The sequence below is a fragment of the Dromiciops gliroides genome, chromosome 6, assembly GCF_019393635.1.
Source record: "Dromiciops gliroides isolate mDroGli1 chromosome 6, mDroGli1.pri, whole genome shotgun sequence".
Classification (NCBI taxonomy): Eukaryota; Metazoa; Chordata; class Mammalia; order Microbiotheria; family Microbiotheriidae; genus Dromiciops; species Dromiciops gliroides.
In genome coordinates this window covers 122,020,570-122,041,432 of record NC_057866.1, presented here as the reverse complement: position 1 = coordinate 122,041,432, position 20,863 = coordinate 122,020,570, and the positions used below count along the sequence as shown (strand labels likewise).

The following is a 20,863-nucleotide window of genomic DNA, read 5'->3' as shown; positions in this document are numbered from 1 at the left end:
GGAGATGCTTCCAACATAATCTACTCATACCTGTGTCTTCTGTCTATGTAGACTCATTCTAACTGCCCTAAAATGATAAAGTTCTTAGAAATTACATGCATCATATTTCCATATAAGAACATAAGCTGTTAAACTTTATTGAGTCTCTTACTGTTTATGTTTACCCTACTGTTTCATATTTACCTTTTTATGATTCTCTTGAGTCTTCTGTTTGAATGTGAAATTTTTTTATTCAGATTTAATCTTTTCATCAGGAATACTTGGAAGTCCTCTGTTTCTTTAATTGTACATTTCTTCCCCTGAAGGATTATACTCAGTTTTGCTGGACAGGTTATTCTTGGTTGTAATCTTAACCTCTTTGCCTTCCAGAATATCATATTCCAAGCCTTCTGCTCCTTTAACGTGGAAGCTGCTGAGTCTTCTGTGATCCTGATTGTGGCTCCACAGTATTTGAACTGATTCTTTCTGGCTGCCTGTGATATTTTCTCCTTGACCTGGTCACTCTGGAATTTGCCTATAATATTCCTGGGAGTTTTCATTTTGGGATCCTTCAGGAGGTGATTGGTGGATTATTTCAATTTCTATTTTATTCTTTAGATCATGACATTTTTACTTGATAATTTCTTTAAATTTTATTTAGTTTATTTATTTAGAATTTTCCCCAGGTTACCTGTAAAAAAACCCAAATTTTTTCACATTGATTTTTTTTAAAACCTTGTGTTCCAAATTTTCTTCCTCCCTCCCTCCTCACCCCTCCCTAAGAAATAAAGCAATTCAATATAAGTCATACATGTACAGTCATGCAAAACATCTTCAAATTAGTCAGGTTGTGAAAGAAAACAGACAAAATAACTTTAGAAAGAGGAACTAACAAATAAAATTATACTTCAATCTGTATTCAGATACCATCAGTTCTTTCTCTGTTGCTGGTTTGCATTTTTCATATGTCCTTTTGATAGCACTCTGCTCATCATTTCTTTCACAATTACTATTGCTAACTAACTGTATTACCCTCTATCCTATTCTCTCCCCTTGATATTTATTCTATTTTCTATCTTCTTTCACCCTATTCCTTCTCAAAAGTGTTTTGCTTTTTACTTCCCCTTCCCCCAATCTGCCCTCCCTTTCTTTGCCTCTCTCCCCTTATCCCCTTCCCCTTCCACTTTTCCTCAGGGCAAAACATATTACTATAACCACTTGAGTGTGTATGTTATTTCCTCTATGAGCCAATTTTGATGAAAGTAAGGATCACTCACTCCCCTGCTCCTTCCCCATCTTTCCTTCCATTCCATAAGCTTTTTCTTGTTTCTTTTATGTGAGCTATTTTACCACATTCCACCTCTCCCTTTCCCTTTCTTTCAGTGCATTTCTCTTACCCCTTAACTTTATTTTAAAGATGTCATCATGGTCAGCTAGGTGACACAGTGGAGAAAGCACCAGCCCTGGACCCAGGAGGCCCCAAGCCCAAATCTAGCCCCAGACATAAGCCACCCCACACTGTCTACCCCACAAAAAGCTAGGATAAACAAAAAATAAATGTTTTACAGATATCATCCCTTCATATTCAATTCCCTCTGTTTAAGTAAATTCCTTTCAGCTGCCCCACTACTGAGAAAGTTCTTGTGAGTTGGAAGTATTATCTTCCCATGTAGGAATGTAAACAGTTTAATTTTTAAATATACCTCATGATTTCTTTTTCCTGTTTACCTTTTTATACTTCTAGGATCTTGTATTTGAAAGTCAAATTTTCTATTCAGTTCAGGTCTTTTCATCACAAATGCCTGAAAGCCTTCTTTTTCATTGAAGTGCAATTTTTCCCCCTGAAAGATTATATTCAGTTTTGCTGGGTAGGTGATTTTCTGTTGTAATCCCAGTTCCTTTGCCCTCCAGAATATCATATTCCATGCCCTCTGGTCCTTTAATGTAGAAGCTGCTAAATCTTGTGTTATCCTGACTATAGCTCCACAGTCTTTTAATTCCCTTTTTCTAGCTGCTTGCAATATTTTCTCCTTGACCTGGGATCTCTGGAATTTGGCTATAATATTTCTAGAAATTTTCCTTTTGGGATCTCTTTCAGGGGGTGATCAGTGGATTCTTTCAATTTCTATTTTACCTTCTGCTTCTTGAATATCAGGGCAAATTTCCCTGACAATTTCTTGGAAGATGATGTCTAAGCTCTTATTTTGATCCTGGATTTCAGGTAGTCCAATGATTTTCAAATTATCTCTCGGAGAATCTATTTTCCAGGTCAGCTGTTTTCCCAAGGAGATATTTCATATTGCCCTCTATTTTTTTTATTCATTTGGATTTGCTTTACTGTGTCATGATTTCTCATAAAGTCATTACCTTCTATTTGCTCTATCCTAATTCTTTGGGGGGGGGGAGGGGCAATGAGGATTAAGTGACTTCCACAGGGTCAAACAGCTAGTAAGTGTCAAGTGTCTGAGGTTGGATTTAAACTCAGGTCTTTCTAAAACCAGGGCCAGTGCTTTATGCACTGTACCACCTAGCTGCCCTATCCTAATTCTTTTTTTTTTCATGACCCTCCTGCATCACTCTCATTTCTCTTTCCATTTTTCCCTTTACCTCTCTTAATTTCCCTTCTACCTCTCTTACTTTATTTTCAAAGTCCTTTTTGAGTACTTCCATGGCCTGAGACCAATTCATATTTTTCTTGGAAGCTTTGGACGTAGGAACTTTGACTTTGTTATTATCTTCTTCTGAGGGTGTATTTTGTTCTACTTTGCCACCAAAGAAACTTTCAATGATCTGCTGCTTTCTCTGCTTGCTCATCTTGGCTGCCTATTTCTTAGCTTTTAACTCCTTCTTAATGTGTAGCTCTGCTTCCAGGATGCACTGTCCCAAGCTACAGGGGATCCCAGGTGATAATTTCTTGAAATATAATGTCTAGGTTCTTTTTTTTGACATGGTGTTCAGGTATTCAAATAATTCTTAAATGATCTATCCTTAACTTACCAGTTCAGTTGTTTTTTTTTCTTTTTGGAGAAGTATCAGAGGTCTTTATTTATACATTTGTGTGCAAATGGGCCAGCTCCCTAATGGAAATGGTGGTGAGTGTGGGACTCAGGAGCCCTTTTATCTCTTAACCTGGCTGGCTCTGCCCTTCTTCCCCAGTTACAATCTTCATGCCAAGACACTGACGCCAAACACTAGCCAACTGGAATGTAATATAGTCAAAGGGGCAGCCCTCTAAACTCCTCCCTTCTTAGTCAAAGGGGCAGTCCTCTAAACTCCTCCTCCATGTGACCAGCCTGGGGTGTCTCCAGTTGTTTTCTTGATGAGATAGTTAACATTTTTTTCTATTTTAAGAATTCTTTTGACTTTGTTTTATTGCTTTTTAATATCTCACAAAGTCATTAGCTTCCACTTGCCTAGTGCTCAGTATTTTTTCGTACCTCTTTTACCCAGCTATTAATTCTCTTCATAATTGTCTTGTGTCTTTCCCATTTCTTTTCCCAATTTTTCCTTTACCATTCTTATCTGGACTTGGGTCCAATGAGACTTTGCTTGTAGCTGTTTTCACATTACAGTTATTCCTTCCACATCTCAGGGGTTAGGGGAACAGCACCCCACAGTCTGGAAAATCTGCATAAAAATTTTTGTTCCTTCATATAAGAGAAAAAGTCTGAATTTTTTCTTTTTCTTTTATGGTATGTTTCCAGTAACTTATTGTAAAATTGGGTTAAGTATTTGGTCATAGGTTCTGTGTCACCTGCTGGCCTTCATGTGTCTCTGTGGCTTCCACAAAACTCCTAAAAAATTCCCATTTAATTTCTCATGCCAACACATGACACATGAAAACCATGATGGGGAAAGTTACAATGTGGAAGAGATAACTGCATTCTAAGTTTTTGTCTTGGTCTTTCCTGCCATTGTAGTAGCTTTTTATAGTCAAGTTCCTTTTTTGTTTTTCTTATTTTCCCAGCCCATTTCTTGACCTGGAAGTTTATGTTGAAGTTGAACTCTCTTCACCTAGGTGTGGGGAAACACTGTGTCAAACTTTAGGCTTTTTCATGCTGCTGTTTGCAGAGCTGGTTTGGGGATTTTCAAGTTTTTTGTACTTCCAAAGTGGTGTTATCCTGGGAGATGTGTGGTCACTGCTGTACTTGTCTGTGTTCTGGTCTTTTCCCAGGAAGGGCCCCTGCTCCCTTGCAGCCAACAGTATCAGTGCTCCTCTTGACCTTGGAACTGTGACCAGGGGCCCTGCTCCCTTTTGACTGATCATTAATACTCCTTTTGCCTTAGAACTGTGACCCAGAATTGTCTATGGGCAATAGAGTTACCGATCAATGCCACCTGTCCCAAGTGCCAGCAAATAGTCCCTTGTAATCTATTTCTGACCAGTTGTTCAACCCCCTTATTGTCTTTCCTGCTGTTGTCCCACCTCCAAGACCTCTTCTGGTGCTCCTGTCCTATTGAGGGCCTGCACCCAACCCAGTGTTACAGACCTCTACTAAAGACCTAAGTTGTCTTATGCTGAATAAACTTGTCTATCTGACCTTTTGTTTCCTTGCCACTCCAAAATTTGATTTGAGGCATTATTTTAAAGTTGTTTGAAGTGGAATATTGGGAAAGAATTCTCCTGAATAAATAAGAGATAGAGAGCATTGTATAATATAAAATGGATAATTCTGATTACATTACATTTAAAAAATGTTTTATAAAAATAAAACCAATGTAGCCAAGATGAGAAGGAAAGCAGAAAATTGGGGAAACTTTTTCTATCTAGTTTCTCAAATAAAGGCCCCATATCTCAAATATATAGAGAACTTTGTCAAATTTATAAGAATAATAAATAATTTTTCAATTGATAAATGATCAAAGGATATGAATAAGCAGTTTTTGAAAAAGAAATCAAAGCTATATATAATCACATAAAATGCATTAAATCATGATTGAAGAAATCTGAGTTAAAATGACTTTGAGATACCATTTTACCCCTATCAGACTGGCTAAAATTATAGATGGAGAAAATAACAAATGATGGAGGGGATGCGGAATAATTGGGACAGTAATACACTGTTGGTGGAATTATGTGCTGATCCAACTATTTTGGAGAGCAATTTGGAATTATGCCCAAAGAGTTATAAAACTGTTTGAATCCTCTGATCCAGTAATACCAGTATTAGGTCTGTTTCCTAAGGTGATCAGGAAAAAAAAGAAAAGAACTTATATGTTTTAAAATATTTCTAGCAGCTCCCTTTGTGGAGATAAGGAATTAGAACTTGAGGGGATGTGCACCAACTAGGGAATGGCTGAATAAGTTGAGGTATATGATTGCGATGGAAGTTGGCTTTGAAAAAAACACGGAGGGGCAACTAGGTGGCACAGTGGATAAAGCTCTGGTCTTGGGCTCAGGAGGACCTGAGTTCAAATCCAGCCTCAGACACTTGACATTTAATTATATGTATGACCCTGGGCAAGTCACTTAACCCTCATTGCCCTGCAAAAGAAATTAATAAAAACAAAAAACATGGAAGGACTTATAAGAAATAATGCAGAGTGAAATGGGAAGAACCAAAGCTAGGCAGTGCAGTGGCTAAAGAGCTGGGCAGGGAGTCAGGAAGACTTATCTTCATGAGTTTAAATCCACTTTCAGCTGCTTACTAGCTGTGTCCCCCTGGGCAAGTCACTTAACCCTGTTTGCCTCAGTCTCCTCATCTGTAAAATGAGTTGGAGAATTATCTTTGCCAAGAAAACCCCAAATGGGGTCCTGAAGATTTGCACACAACTGAAAAACAAGTGAACATTGTATACAGTAATAGCAATGATGTTTGAAGAATAACTGTGAATGACCAAGCTATTCTAAGTATTATGATCATTTAAGTCAATTATGAAGGATTTATGAAGGAAAATGCTAGCTACCTTCAGAGAAAGAACTGATATATGGAAGTATATATTGTATGGTTCCACATATATATCTATATCAAATGCTGGCGTTCTCTAATGCAGTGTTGGGACAGAGGGAGACAACTCAAAACTCAAAGTGTAACCCAAAACCCCTCAAATAAGTAAATGGTTCTTAGGGTCTCTTTTTGGTCATTGAACATAAAAGGTGTAAACATCTATTTTTGACTCTTTCTGAGAGTAGATACGGGTTTGGGTAATCCAAAAACCAGTAGCCTGGTATCTCAGAATTGAAAAGGAACTTTCAAGTCCTTTAGTCAAGTCCTTGGCTGGACAAGAATCTTCTCTACAACATTCTATATATATGGACATCGAGCCTCTTTGGGAAGATTTGCAGTGATGGGGAGATCACTAGCATGCCCATAGGAGGTCTTGTCCACTTTTGAACCATTTTAATTGTTAGGAAGCTGTTCTTCATATTAAGCTGAAATCCATGTCTCCTCAACTTCCACGCATTGCTACCAGTTTGGTTTGCTGGGGCCAAGCAAAACAAGATTAATCCCTCTTCTAAACAGAATCCATTTGTTTACTCAAAGGAAGTTCCCATATCACATTTAAGTCTTTTCATCTCTATGCTAAACATGCTCAATTTTTCTCAACTGATCCCCGCTAAGGTGTGATTTTTGAATGTTCCCACCATCCTAGTTGCTTTCTTCTACAAAAGTGCTTCAGCTAGATTGTGAGTATCTTTTCTTCCTTCCTTCCTTCCTTCCTTCCTTCCTTCCTTCCTTCCTTCCTTCCTTCCTTCCTTCCTTCCTTCCTTCCTTCCTTCCTTCCTTCCTTCCTTCCTTCCTTCCTTCCTTCCTTTCTTTCTTTCTTTCTTTCTTTCTTTCTTTCTTTCTTTCTTTCTTTCTTAAAATGTGGACTGTGAGAGTGTAACAAATCTACTTGACTGTTTTTTTTTTTTAAATCCAAGCATAGCACTTTACATGTATCCCTATTGGATTTTTTATTTTTAGATTTGGCTCCTGATTCTACTTAGTAAAAAGTTTTGATTTTGGGAACTCAATTCTACTATCCAGTGTATTAGCTATTATCTAGTACCCACAGAAACTAAAGCCAAGACTTGGAGATCATCTGGCCTCTTTTTAAAAAATAAATGAAGAAATTGGAGCTAAGAGGCTAAATGATTTGCCCAAGGTCTGCATATGTCCTAATTAGTAGAGCTGAGATTTGAACCCAGGTCTTTTGACTACAAATTCAGTGTCCTTTCTAACATACCATGTTCCTGCCAGACTTAGTATTATTGATAAATTTGATAAGCAAGCATTTGAATAGGGTCAAGACAAAAGCCTTTGCTACTTGATAGATTTTTCTAGGCACAGCTAGGTTGTCCATTGGATAGAGTTTGGGGCCTGGAGTCAGGAAGACATGATTTCAAATACTGACATAGACTTACTAGTGTGACCTTGGGTAAATCACTTAACCTCTGTTTGCCTTAGTTTCCTCAACTGGAAAATGGGGATAATAGTAGCACCTTCCTATCTCTAAGGGTTGTTGTAAGGATCAAATGAGATAATATTCACAAAACGCTTACCACAGTTCCTGGCACATGGTAGGCAATTTATAAATACTAGTTATTATTCTTACTTCACTGGGGATTTGCTTCATATTGACAATGATTGATTAATCAACACTCTTTGTGTCAGGTCATTCAACTAAGTACAAAACCCACCTCACTCTCCTATTTTCTTGCTCATGGTTCTTCATCTTGTTTACAGGGATATCATGGGAGATTTTGTGAAGTGTTTTGCTAAGCTGCAACTATATTGACTATGAACTTTTTCTGATATACCAGTTTAGAACTCTGTAAAAAGATGGAAATGAGGTTAGATTAGTATGATCTATTCTTGATGAACCCATGCTGGCTTTTAGTGATTCTTGCTTTCTTTTTAAAAGTTCTCCAAAAATGCTCCTTTAATAATGTGTTTATAGTTTGGGGAAAGCACTCTTCTTTATTTTTCTTTTCTTTTTTTGAAATTTAGACATTTGCTCATTTCCAGTCCTGCAGTGCCTCTATTGACAATTTTTCAATGATTACCAACTGAAACTTGGCAGTCTTACCAGGCTCTTTTATTGCCTTTTGATTTAATTGATCTGGACCTGCTGACTTGAAACTCATTCAGGGGAGCTAAGTAGTTTCATATCATCTCATTTATCTTGGGTTTCATTTGTTATTTATATCCTAGCTTGAAGATCATTTGGTAGAGAAAGCAGAAGCAGAATAGGAGGAGTGCAGTTTTAGATTGATTTTATAATCAATTGTTCTATTGACCTCAAATGATTGACTGATCCTGTTAGACCCAGACTATCATTTTAGCCAGTCAAGTTTTTCCAGGATCCTTACACACTTGGGTTCATTTTCCCCCCAGGGCAATGAGGGTTAAGTGACTTACCCAGGGTCACACAGCTAGTAAGTGTCAAGTGTCTGAGGCTTGATTTGAACTCAGGTCCTCTTGAATCCAGGGCCAGTGCTTTATCCACTGTGCCACCTAGCTGCCCCCCCCCATTGATGGATCCTGCTTGATTACAGCTTCTTTTGGTGTTAAAGATTACATCCCAATCCCCTCATGCTCTCCAGCTGTGTCACTGACCAAGTCAAGTCAAATGCCGGAAGCATTTATTAGGCACCTAATTTACTATGTACTAGGCACTGTACTAAGGGCTAAGGACAGAAACAAAGGCAAACCCCAATCCCTTCTCTGAAACTGCCTTTCCTAATCCTCCCCCCATGCCCCGCTGCTAGTGCCTTCACTCTGAGATTACCTCCCCATTTACACCGTATATGTCTTGTATATACATAAGTGTCATCTTCCCCATTAGGATGTGAAACCTAGGGATTGTGTTTTTGCCTTTCTTTTTATCCATGGCTTTTAGCCCAGTGCTTAGCACATAACAACTATTTAATAGATGCCTACTGGCAGACTAACTGTGGGCCCTGGACTTAATAGTCACTGTCCTGCCCTTCCTGACAAATATCATGATCTCTTTAGTGCTACTGAAGTGGATACCCTGCCTCCTTATCAAATATAACAGATGGTACTCTTTGCCTTGCCCTGGGGGTTTCTGGCCTCTTAGATTATTCCATTAATCCTAGTTGTAGGAAATAGAATGGGAACAGACTTTAGAGCTCCTAGGATCATAGCTGTGGAGCTGAGATGAATCTTAGAAGTCATCTCCTCTGACCCTTTCATTTTGTAGATGGGGAAACTGAGGCCCATAAAGGTGAAGAGACTTGACAAAGGCCACACATATAGTTAATTGGCCAAACTAGGAATTACACCTGGATCCCCTGATGCCAAATCCAGCACTTTTTATGTACTGACCCATGCTCTATTAGTCCAATCCCCTTGTGCCTTTTCCATCTCAGCTCACCTCAGTTCAGTTCAGCAAACATTTATTGAGCACCTGCTATATGCTGGAGACACAGAGACAAGAATGAAGAGGGACCACATACAATATTCTACTGGGGAACCTTTTGGTAATTCATGAGTATTAGTACTAATGTCAAATGTGAGATTCAACTCCTCTCCAAATCTCCCTGAGAAACATCTCAGTTATCAAAAGGAAAAATGATAAACTGTGACTGGGGCCCTTAATATAATCATCATCAGGTGGTACCCACTTCCCCTTATTGTGGACTTCCTGGAACATTTCTAGGCTGTTTGCTATTCTCCAAGTCAAAATTCATATATCTACTACAATTGAAAGGGCGGATGGAGTATACCAATTGCACCTTTAGGGTACAACCTCAGCTGTTACTCTTCATGTCGCCAGGGTGATCAGACTGCGTTACTCCCCACCACAAAACATCATAAAACCTTCTGCCCTAAGAACATACCTTCCCTTCTCCTCCCCTTCCCAATTATGGATTCCGTCTCCAGTTCTTTCCAGGTATGACACTGACAATGATGATTTTGGGGGTGAGCTGGAAGCTGCCCAAGCTACAGCCCACCTTAGAGACAGCAGTGTCAGTAACCAGGGAGGGATAGATCACCACTGGATCCTGGGGTAATCTGTATCTGATAGTGTACTAATAACCTTTGTTCTACCTAGCCTTCCAATAAATTATCAAACTATAAGGAGGCGCTGGGGTACAGGGGAAAGAGCACTGGCTTTGGAGTCACATACCTAAGTTCAAATCCTGCCTTTTGTACTTACTTATTACCTTTGTGACTTTGGACAAATTGTTTAATCTCTCTGGCCTCAGTTTCCTCATCCATAAAATGGGAGTGAGGGTGGTATATGAGATGACCTCTGAAATCCTTTTCAGCTCTAGATCTATGATTCCCATGATCTTATGCCTTTTTCCCATTACTCCTAGGGTTAATTTAGTGACTTTCTGATTTTTATTTTGCTCTATCTTTGAAGGGATTATTAATATCATCAATGTGGGTACTTCAGGGAGTGAAAATTACATCTACTCTGTACCTTTTCCTTCTTTCAGCCTGTTATCCCTATATGTCTCTAAATCCTCCAAAGAAGATCCACCATGAATATGGGAGACCTTTCTCTAAGTTTCTTAACTCTGTGGAACACATCATGTATCCATCTATCATCCTTCACTCTTGCTATATGACTGACCTGGCTTTTTTCTCGCTCATGCATATCTTTGGTAGTGTCTCATTATTGTGAGGAAGATATAGGTGGACTCAGAACTAGTCAGATGACTAGGTTCAAATAATATTCATAAATGGTTCAGTGCTACTAAACCCATGGGCTTAGTAGCAGATTTCTCCAGTGGAGCATCCTAGGGATTGGTGTTTGGTGCTTTGTTAGAGAAAAGAGTGCTGGGTATGGAGTCAGAAGACCTGGATTTAATTCAGCCTTTCTTTGTGACCTTGGGCAAGTCATTTCCTGAGCCTCAAGTTTCCTCGTGTGCAAAATGAGGTGGTTGCACTAGATGACCTCTGATGTTCCTTCTGATTCTAGAGTTAGGATTCTATCATCATAAATTGAACATCCACAAAGGCATAGATATATGCTTATCAAACTGGTGTATGACAGAAAGCTGGGAGAGATAGCTGCGGACAGCTAGCTGTTATAGTGGATAGAGTACTGAACTTGGAGTCAACAAGACTTGCATTCGAATTGACTCAGTTTATTAGCTGTGTGACTATAGGCAAGTCACTTAACCTCTCTAAATCTGTTTCCTCATCTGTAAAATGGAAGTAGGCACTTCACAAACTGTAAAGCTCTATATAAATGCCTTGTTGGTGTTATTGCTAATATTGTTTGCTGACGTACCAGGTGACAGAATCAGGACCAAAAAGGATCTTACAGGGAAGATGAAGATTAAGGAAGAAATGTGAGGGCTGATTGGAGTGAGTTCCTGGGAAAAGCAGTCATATATCTTTTTCTAAAGGAAATCACAGAATTTCAAATTAAGAAGAAACATTAGAGATAATTTAGTCTAATTTACCTTATATAGAAGGGAGTTGAGGCTCAGAGGTTAAATATTTAATGTTTTGTGTGACCATCACTTAACTGCTCTGAACCTCAGTTTCCTCATCTTATAAAATAGAGATAATAATACCATCGGTACCTACCTTACAAGATTGTTACAATGATCAAATGAGACAATGCATGTAAGTTGCTTGTAAACTTGAAAGCACTATATAGATGCCAGCTATTTTTTTTTTGGTCCTAGACAATTTGCTATAGCTTTATTGAAAAGAGGGAGATTAGCCTTAAATGACCTCTGAACCTTCCTTTTTGTTCTTTGATGCTTTGAGATTCTATACATTAATAGCGACCTTCAAGGGCTATGGGAATATACTAATGTACTCTTGGAGCGTTCTATAAGGAAGACATCATTACATATAGAATCGATGCATTCTTGAAAAGTTGGTCAGCAAATCACGAAATCCCATTTGTTTTGGGATAGGTTTTAATTGTAAAATTGGAGATATTTCCCTATGGGAAGATTTTTGGTCTCAAGGTAATAAGGTTATATTTTGTAATGTAGCATTTTTCAAAGTCTTCTAAAGGAATACTGATCAATTTTGGTTAAAACAAAAGTAGATTTTCCATCTATATAATGAGGGGGTTATATCCAAGTTCCCTTTCTACTCTCTTTGTTTTAATGAATCTAGGTAAATAAAATACAAATGCAGAGGAGCTGGTCCTTTTATTATGTTGATAAATAAATCTGAAAGATTGAAAGGAAAAAGTAGTGACATGAACTGAATAGAAAATATTACACCAAAACGTCACTTAGTTGCCTCCCTGATATGTAGATTCAGTTGCCTAGCAACATTCTAATGGGGAAGATGACACGTACATACAAGATTTATACAGTATAAATGGGGAGGTAATCTCAGAGTGAAGGCACTAGCAGTAGCGGGGAGGATTAGGAAAGGCAGTTTCAGAGAAGGGACTGGGGTTTGCCTTTGTTTCTGTCCTTAGCCCTTCGGACAGTGCCTAGTACAGTTTTGGATGCTGCCTGCAGGAATAAAAGTCTTCCTAAAGAAAGGGACAGGTTTATTACAGCCAAAGGGCGGGGGGAGATAATAACATAGACAAGGTAACACTTCGAAAAGTGTCTGTAAATGAGCTGATTGAGTAAGGTATTTAAGAGTAAATGAAGTGATGGGACATGAAACGTTTTCACAGAATCATAGTGTTAGGAAGGACCTTGAATTCTCTAAGATTCATCTGGACCAACTCACACCTGAAAAAGAATTCTCTCTACAATAAAATTTACATGGTCATCTAGTCTTTGCTTAAAGACTTTCTGTACGATGTAAACCCTTGGCTTTCTAGGCAACCTATCCCACTTTTGGATAACTCCATTTATTAGGAAGTTTTTCTTTATATCAAGCCTAAATCTGAGTATTTGTCAACTCTACCTACTTTTCTTTAGGTACCCTGTGGGTCCCAGATAATTCCTTTTTACCTATACCACCTCTTCAAATACTTGGAGACAATCTTTCTTGCCTTCTCTAGGCTAAATATCCCTCAGTTGCTCAAATTAATCATCATTATGATATGAACTTAAGATTCTTCATCATTGTTGCCTTTTCAAACATATCAAACCCTTCTCTGAATGTGGTCCTGTAATCTGGACACAGTAGCTTAGATGTGGTCCAGGAGAGGAATTCATCTTAGACACCATGTCTCTCTTAATGAAGCCTAAGTTTGAATTTTCCCATTAGACTGTGAACTCTTTGAGAGCATGGACTGTTTTAATCCCCAGTGTTTATCACAGTGCTTGGTTCATAGTAAGCACTTAATGCTTGTTGACTTGAATTCAGTTTTTTGCCTGCCATGTTGCACTGTTGACTCACATTAAGTCCTTTTAAAAAATCCTTGATTTTGGGGGGCCCGGCTACTTTATTAAATTTCATCAAATTAGTTTTGATCCATGTTGTATTGTCAATATCTTTCTGAGTTTTGATTTCATTATCCAGTATTTTTGCTATCCCTCTCAGCATTATCTCCTCAGCACATCTGTTGAGCAATATCATTTATTAATTATCTACTTCATTGATGACAAGTCTTAAGTGGCATTGGACTGACCAGAGATCCTTGGGACACTCCACTGAAGGTCTTCTGCCAAATTGACAAGTTTTTTTTTTTAAGGTAGGGCTGCAGGGATCCAAAAATTTCTGAGTTGAACTTAGTGGGTGGCTACCAGCCCCAGAGATCCCTGCTTTTGCCCAATACCCTACACAACCACCTTCAGAGAGACAGAGTGACATAGTAGATAAAGCACTGAGCTTTGAATCAAGAAGCTGATAGACTAAGATGCTTCCTAGCTGTGTGATCCTGGACAAGTCACTTAATTTTTCTTTGCCTTAGTTTCCTTATCCATAAAATGGAATGATAATGTCACCTACATCCATAAGGTTCTTATAAGGATGAAATGAGATTTTAAAGCACTTTGCAAATTTCAAGATGCTTATAGAAATGTCAGCTATTACTGTTATTGTTCTGGCTGCTCTTGGACTACTTCGTAACTTCCCGATTTATCCCTGTAAACATTGTTTAAAATTTCCAGTCTAATTAGTCTCTCAGGAGCTCTTTCCTACTCATGTAACTTCTCTCTAGGTCCATGATTTTTAGATTTACCTTTTTCAATGGTAATGGCCTGTATACTATGGCCACCTATAATTTTTCTCCTAGTTAGTTTAGGTTGATCAGTCATGGAGTGGTTACACCTTCTTGGTTAGGTTGCCTGTTGAATGTTGAATACATGAAAAAACAAGTCAATAGATTAAAACATTATAGGACTGATTTGAGTCAGTCTATTTGCATAATTCACACATAGGAAGTCTTTGTTATCCAAAATATAATTGATACCAAAAAAGAACACTTAAAATGAATCCACTTTAGTTTTTTGTTTGTTTGTTTGTTTGTTTTGCAGGGCAATGAGGATTAAGTGACCTGCCCAGGGTCACACAGCTAGTAAGTGTCAAGTGTCTGAGGCCGGACTTGAACTCAGGTCCTCCTGAATCCAGGGCTGGTGCTTTATCCACTGAGCCACCTAGCTGCCAATAAATGAATCCACTTTAAATATGGTGAATAGTAGGGAGGAAAGTTTGATTGGACCTTTATCTTGGAAAAAAAATGAAGTTAAAGATCATGAAAATAAGTTCATTTTATCTAATATTTAACACAATTTTGGTCTTATTCTAATTATATAGTAATTTTTAAATGAACAGAGGATAAATCAATTATTGATTTTTGGAGCATAATTTTTCATGATAGGACAAAATAACATCCTTAACTATACGTTTAGCTTTTGCAGTAGAAAATTGAAAAGGGTCATTGTTGGAAAAATCACTGGGAGACTGATCAAGAGATAAAACATTGACATGATGGGTGGTGAGATGCTATTCACAAGTTTTAGTTCATTAGTGAATATTTGCAGATTATGGTGACTTTTGCTTCCCTATATGAACTCATAGGGAGCCAAAATGCATAGTGGATAAAAAGTTGGACTTAGAGTCAGAAACTTGGGTTCAAGTTCTAACTCTGGCATATACTGGTTGTAACTCTGGGTATATCAATTAACTTCTTAGTGCCCCAGGTAACTATCCAAGACTATAAATTATGTGATCTTTGTAAAGCTACTTCCTTAGAGAGAGTTTTCTCACCAGTAAAAATCTATAGAGCAATAAAATCGCAGGTTTAGACCAAAACCAAACCAAACCATCCTTAGATACCAAGGACCCCCAAACATTTTGAATAACTACTTCATCATTGGGGTTCTCATTTTCTTTTCTAGTTGACATCATGCCAACTCAAAACACTAGCACTTAAATGTTCGTGAGTAATATTACACTAAATGACTGTACTGATGATACAACAAAAGAATGGTGTACTTGCATCACATTGTGATGCTGCATCATTACAGCTACCTCATCATGACACATTGGTGTGATGCTCTGGAGGAGTCTGAACTCTTTAATTGGGTTACTATTGGTGACAGGCCCATAGGACCTGAATTAGTTCTGTTCATTGGGGTGGGCAGTACTTTTAGTTAAGGACAAATCTGGTGGCATATTGGAGGAAGGTGGTTTCATTGTCTAAATGAATATGATGCTCTAGGATATCTTGGAAGAACCCATTTTCTTTGGAGAAGGATAGTCATCCCACTCTTCTCATAGGAACCTATTTATAACTTGGGCAACTTGAAATTTTCTCATTTCCTCAAAATGGACATCTTTATGTATGGGGACATGTCTGCTCCTGGGTTTTTTTTTTAATTCCCCATCATAGGCTGCTTCTTATCTTGAGGAAAACCCACCACTGTGGACACAGTGGGACAGGGTATCCCTTCTCCTACATCAGTATACCTATACCACTTCTATTAATCAGTCAACATTTATTAAGCATTTGCTATGTGACAGGCACTATGCTAAGTTCTGGGGATACATAAAGAGACAAAAGAAAGCCCTTGCCCTTGAGGAGCTTAAAGTCTATTGGAGGAACTTGCAATCTAATTCTACATACAAGCCTTCTTCAAACTTGAGAAACCTGATTCTCACTAAGCTAATTTCCCTCTAGACATTACCTGTTGCATTCCCATCTCTTGTTACCTTCGTGTTCTTCAGTGATTGTTCAATAGGTTTTAACTCATAATGATAATAATACCTATTTTCTGCTCACCTTTGTATCTGTAGAGAGATACTAAGAATATTACTTGTTACCTGCTGTAAGTTTCTTAAAGAATGGCATTATAAGGGGCAACTAGGTGGTACAGTGGATAGAGCACCAGCCCTGGATTCAGGAGGACCTGAGTTCAAATCCGACCTCAGACACTTGACACTTACTAGCTGTGTGATCCTGGGCAAGTCACTTAACCCCAATTACCTCACCAAAAAAAAAAAAAAAAAAGAATGGCATTATATTCTATAAAAATCAGGGGAGCTATCTCCAGAGATGACTATCCCTCAAAACTGATCCTTTATATTTTTATTGGTTTTTCTTGTTTTTATATTTTATATGAAAAGACATGAATTGATATGAAATGATATAAAGTAAATGAGAGGAGCCAGGAAAATAGCATTACAGGAAAATAACCTATATTTTCTAATGTGTTCCACTTTTTCTTTCCTGCTTCCAGGGAGCCATCTCTTATAACAAAGAATTTTTTAAAAGTTCATCAAAACTAACAGACATATTCCATACTCATAGTTCTCCATCTCTGTCCAGAAAGCAGAAGTGCATGACTGTCCAAGGATATAGGGAAAGATAATCAGTGGGGGTAATTCTGCTTTTCTTTTCTTCAGGAATGCCTGGGTCTGGAAAGAGGACAGGTTAGAATAGAAGGCAAATTAACTCATTCACTTAATTCAGTCACATTTATTGAATTCCATTTATGTGAAAGATACTCTGCTAGGATGCCAATTGTAATGTAATTATAATTTCATTCTTTGCCAAAGATTCTTAACTTGGGGAGGAGGTTCATTAACTTTTTTTGGCACCTCTTATAATATTTTATTTTTTCCAATTACCTGTAAAAACAAATTTTAATATTTGTTTTAAAAAAATATAAGTTCCAAATTCTCTCCCCGCCTTCTCTAAGATGGCAAACAGTTTGATATAGGTTACATGTATGCAGTCATGCAAAACATTTCCATTTTAATCATGTTGCGAAAGAAAACATAGACCAAAAAAAATACAGAAATACAAAAAGCAATAAATAGTATACTTAGATCTGCATTCAGACTACATAAGTTCTTTCTCTGGAGGTGGATAGCATTTTTCATCATAAGTTCTTTGGAATTGTCTTGGATCTTTGTATTGTTGCGAATAGCTAAGTTATTCACAATTGATCATTGTACAGTATTGCTGCGTGTACAATGTTCTCCTGGTTCTGCTCACTTCATTTGCATCAGTTCATCCAAGTCTTTCCAGGTTTTTCTGAAACTATCCTGGTTGTCATTTCTTATAGCACAATAGCATTCCATCACAATCATATACCACAACTTGTTCAGCTATTCCTCAATTGATGTGCATCCCTTTGATTGCCAATTATTTGCGACCACAAAAAGCTGCTATAAATATTTTTTACATATAGATCCTTTCCCCTTTTTAAAAAAATCTCTTTGGGATGCAGATCTAGTAGTGGTATTGCTGGATCAAAGGATATGCACAGTTTTATAGCCCTAATGACATAAGTTCTGAATTGTTTTCTAGAATGGCTAGATCAGTTCACCACTCTGCCAACAGTGTATTTGTATCCCAGTTTTCAGACATCTCCTCCAAAATTTGTCATTTTCCTTTTCTGTCAAAATAGCCAATCTGATAGGTATGAGGTGGTACCGCAAGAGTTGTTTTAATTTGCATTTTCTAATCAGTAAAGATTTAGAGCATCATTAACTTGTTTTTAAAAATATTTTGATGAGTAGCTTCTTTATAATCCTGTGCATTTTATTTTATCTATTTAATAATGTTATTCTGAGAAGGGGTCTATAGGCTTCACCAGATGGAATCTATGACATAAAATAAGATCTGTCTGTTGTGTTCACGAGTGATTTCAAAGCTGGGTTGCTTTCATAAAAGACCCATCTTTTCTCTCCCCTCCCAGCATATTAAACAGCCATTTATTCAAACAGAGATGCAATTAGATTTACAAATTTTTTGAGAAGAGAAATGAAGAAAATTTTCAGACTGAAAATAGATGAGTATTGTAAATCCAACACAGGCATTAAATGTTAAGTTTGAGATGACTGCTTTCTTTATTTTATGGTAAGGAAAAGGTCCATTTTACCAGAAATTCTGGAAAATTAAAGCTTAACTTTCTTCAACTTTCTGTTTTCTCTATTTAGAAGATTGGATTTTCAATGGCAGAAGAAAGAGGAGTAATCAGATGACCGAGATGAATTATAACACTCTTCTTGAAGAGATTCTTATTAAAAGGTCCCAGCAGAAAAAGAAGACTTCACCTTTAAACTACAAAGAGAGGCTTTTTGTACTAACAAAGTCTATGTTGACTTATTATGAAGGCCGAGCAGAGGTAGGAAACAATTAGCATTTACTTTGTCTCTTTCTATATTGGTGATTGTTGTTCTGTCAAATTCTCATTGAGAGAGTGGATAGAGAGCTGGCCTGGAAGTTAGAATGATCTGGGCTTCAGTCCTGCCTCTGACATACATTGGCCATGTGAACCTGGACAAGTCACAATAGTATCTCTGTGTTCCAGGTGACTCTCTGTGACTAGAAGGTGCCTAGAAGGTGTGAGTGTGCATTGATAAAGGAAGTTACTCACTAGGAACTCCCTATACCTATGAAATTAAATAGATGTGTTAATAAAAAATTCCAGTCCTGAATCTTTTTGAGTAGGTCTTGGGTGTGATAGAGTTTTACTCAAGTCTGTTGCATTGTTCCATTAAATAAAACGCTTATAACAATTCAAGTTATCAAGTAATTTATTACATGCTTCTGTGGTGGATAGGGCTTTCATAGAATGCTGCTTTATTCATCGTGACACTCTTTAATGTGTGTTAATTGTTAGTGTTTTGATCCTGATAACCTACTATTTGTGCACTGTTAAAGAGAGATTTCTTAAATCTGAATGGTCACTGAGGGTACGATGAATCGCTTACCTGAAAAACAGGGCCTGCAACCTTTTTTGTGTGTGTGATGAGGAGCCAACTTGCTTCTCACTTGAAGCCCATATTAACCTGGAGGCAACTGGGAAGCCCTACCTACCATTATGCCATAGGAAAGAGGGTGTGGCAGCAGGTACTGGCATTTCAAGTACTCCAGTTTCTGGCCATCTCTTTCACCCCACTGGAAAGGCCCATGGAAAAGTGCTCTAGTGACTGTACACCCCACCTCTTCCAAAAATTCTGTCTCTTCCCTCTTCCTATGTCATCCAGAGGCAGCTCTGGATTTGCATTTCTGTCATTGCTTTTGTAAACCGGGTTACCCCAGAAGGTAATTTCCAGTTGCCTCATAGCAACCAAGTATAGGATGATATTAAATTGGTAAATGCAATTTTTAGTTAACCAGAATTTTGGACAAAGTGATACACCTCATCCCCTTTCATCATCCTCACCCCTGCTTCTCTTAACCCCTTAACTAAAAGAAAGTAATACTACTTACTTGCCAGTTATATTGTGTGTGTGTGTTTAAATGGTGAAATCCAAGCCTGGGTGATCAACCATTCAGCCAGGCTGTTTCCTCAAACTCTGGTATTGCAAAGCCAGCCTTCCATTTTCAAACAGTAAGTTTTTCATCTTGTGTTTTCCCTTATAGGACAGGCTTTTCAATCACATGGTTACTAATGAGCTCACATTTTTGCATCGTTGAGTGAGTTTAAAAAGGATCTTACTGGCAGTCTGAATGGCCAGTTTTATGTTGTTCCTATCAACAGATCTTAGATTATACTTCAAAGAACACCAGAGAATTCATAACTGGTGTTGTTTAGCTCTTACAGAAGCTGTTTAGGTAGGGACAGTCCAACCCTTGAGTTTGTATTGGGCTGTTTAGGAGTTGTGGCTGAGGTCATCAAAGGAAAAGGAATTAATCTGGGGAACAGTAAGGAACTAGGTGATTCAGAGGTTGAGTGCTTGACTTGGAGCCAGGAAAACCAGAGTTCAAATTACCTCAGATATTGACTAGCTGTGTGACCCTGGGTAAGTCACTTAACTCATTTCACCATCAGTTTCCTCATCTGAGGTTGGGCTAATAAGATGGTGATGATATTAGCATCTAACTCACTCAGTTATTGTGAAGATCAAATGATACAATGTATGTTACAGCATTTTGTAAACCTTAGAGAACTATAGAAATGTTAGCTGTATATTTCAGAAAGCAGGAACAGAAGGGGGCTTCTGCTAGCTTTGACATGAATAATATGCAAATGTGCATCTGTGGGTTTTTTTTAAATTATGCAACTGCTGAATGGCTTCTGGATCTTCTGAGACTTTGTAGAAACCCCCTTCAAAGGAACAGAAAGCAAAGAGATGGAGAGGTGAAAGGCGAAGCAAGGGATGGTGATGGAAACATTGAAAGAATACAGAGTGAGAAAACATGGATGCATCGGTATTAATTATATTTTTCTCTGTCAGTGAGGTAGAAAGAGAGTGATGGAAGTCAGGAGAACTGGGTTTTTAGTCTTGATTCTGCCATTAACTTGCTGAATGACCTTGTACAGGTCATGTACAAGTTTCCTTACCTATAAAGTGGAGGGTTTGTATTAGACAGTTGCTTTCAATCTAAGGCTTTATTCTAGTTGAATAGAAATAGACCAACATGGCTGTCATCATCATCAACAACAATAGTGTCTTGTTTATGTACAATTTCATGACTGACAGTGACATTTGAGAGTAGAATCCTTGATTCTCATCTGTACAGGGACAAGCCTAGCCAAAGGTTGAGAGAAATTGTGAGAGACTGTCTCAACATGTATTTTGTACCCTGGGAAGGCTAAGGTTCTCATGGGATTCCTCAGGCTGAGTTTGAGGGGGATAGGCTG

General features: G+C 37.9%; 1 protein-coding gene across 1 annotated transcript in view; it reads left to right on the top strand.

Moving 5' to 3' along the window:
• Nucleotides 1-20,863, top strand: part of TEC (tec protein tyrosine kinase) — a 122,635-nt gene that overhangs the window by 31,302 nt on the left and 70,470 nt on the right. The window contains exon 3 of the mRNA XM_043971048.1: nt 18,210-18,397. Within this exon, the coding sequence (XP_043826983.1) occupies nt 18,210-18,397 (188 nt within the window). The remainder of the gene's footprint in view (nt 1-18,209; nt 18,398-20,863) is intronic.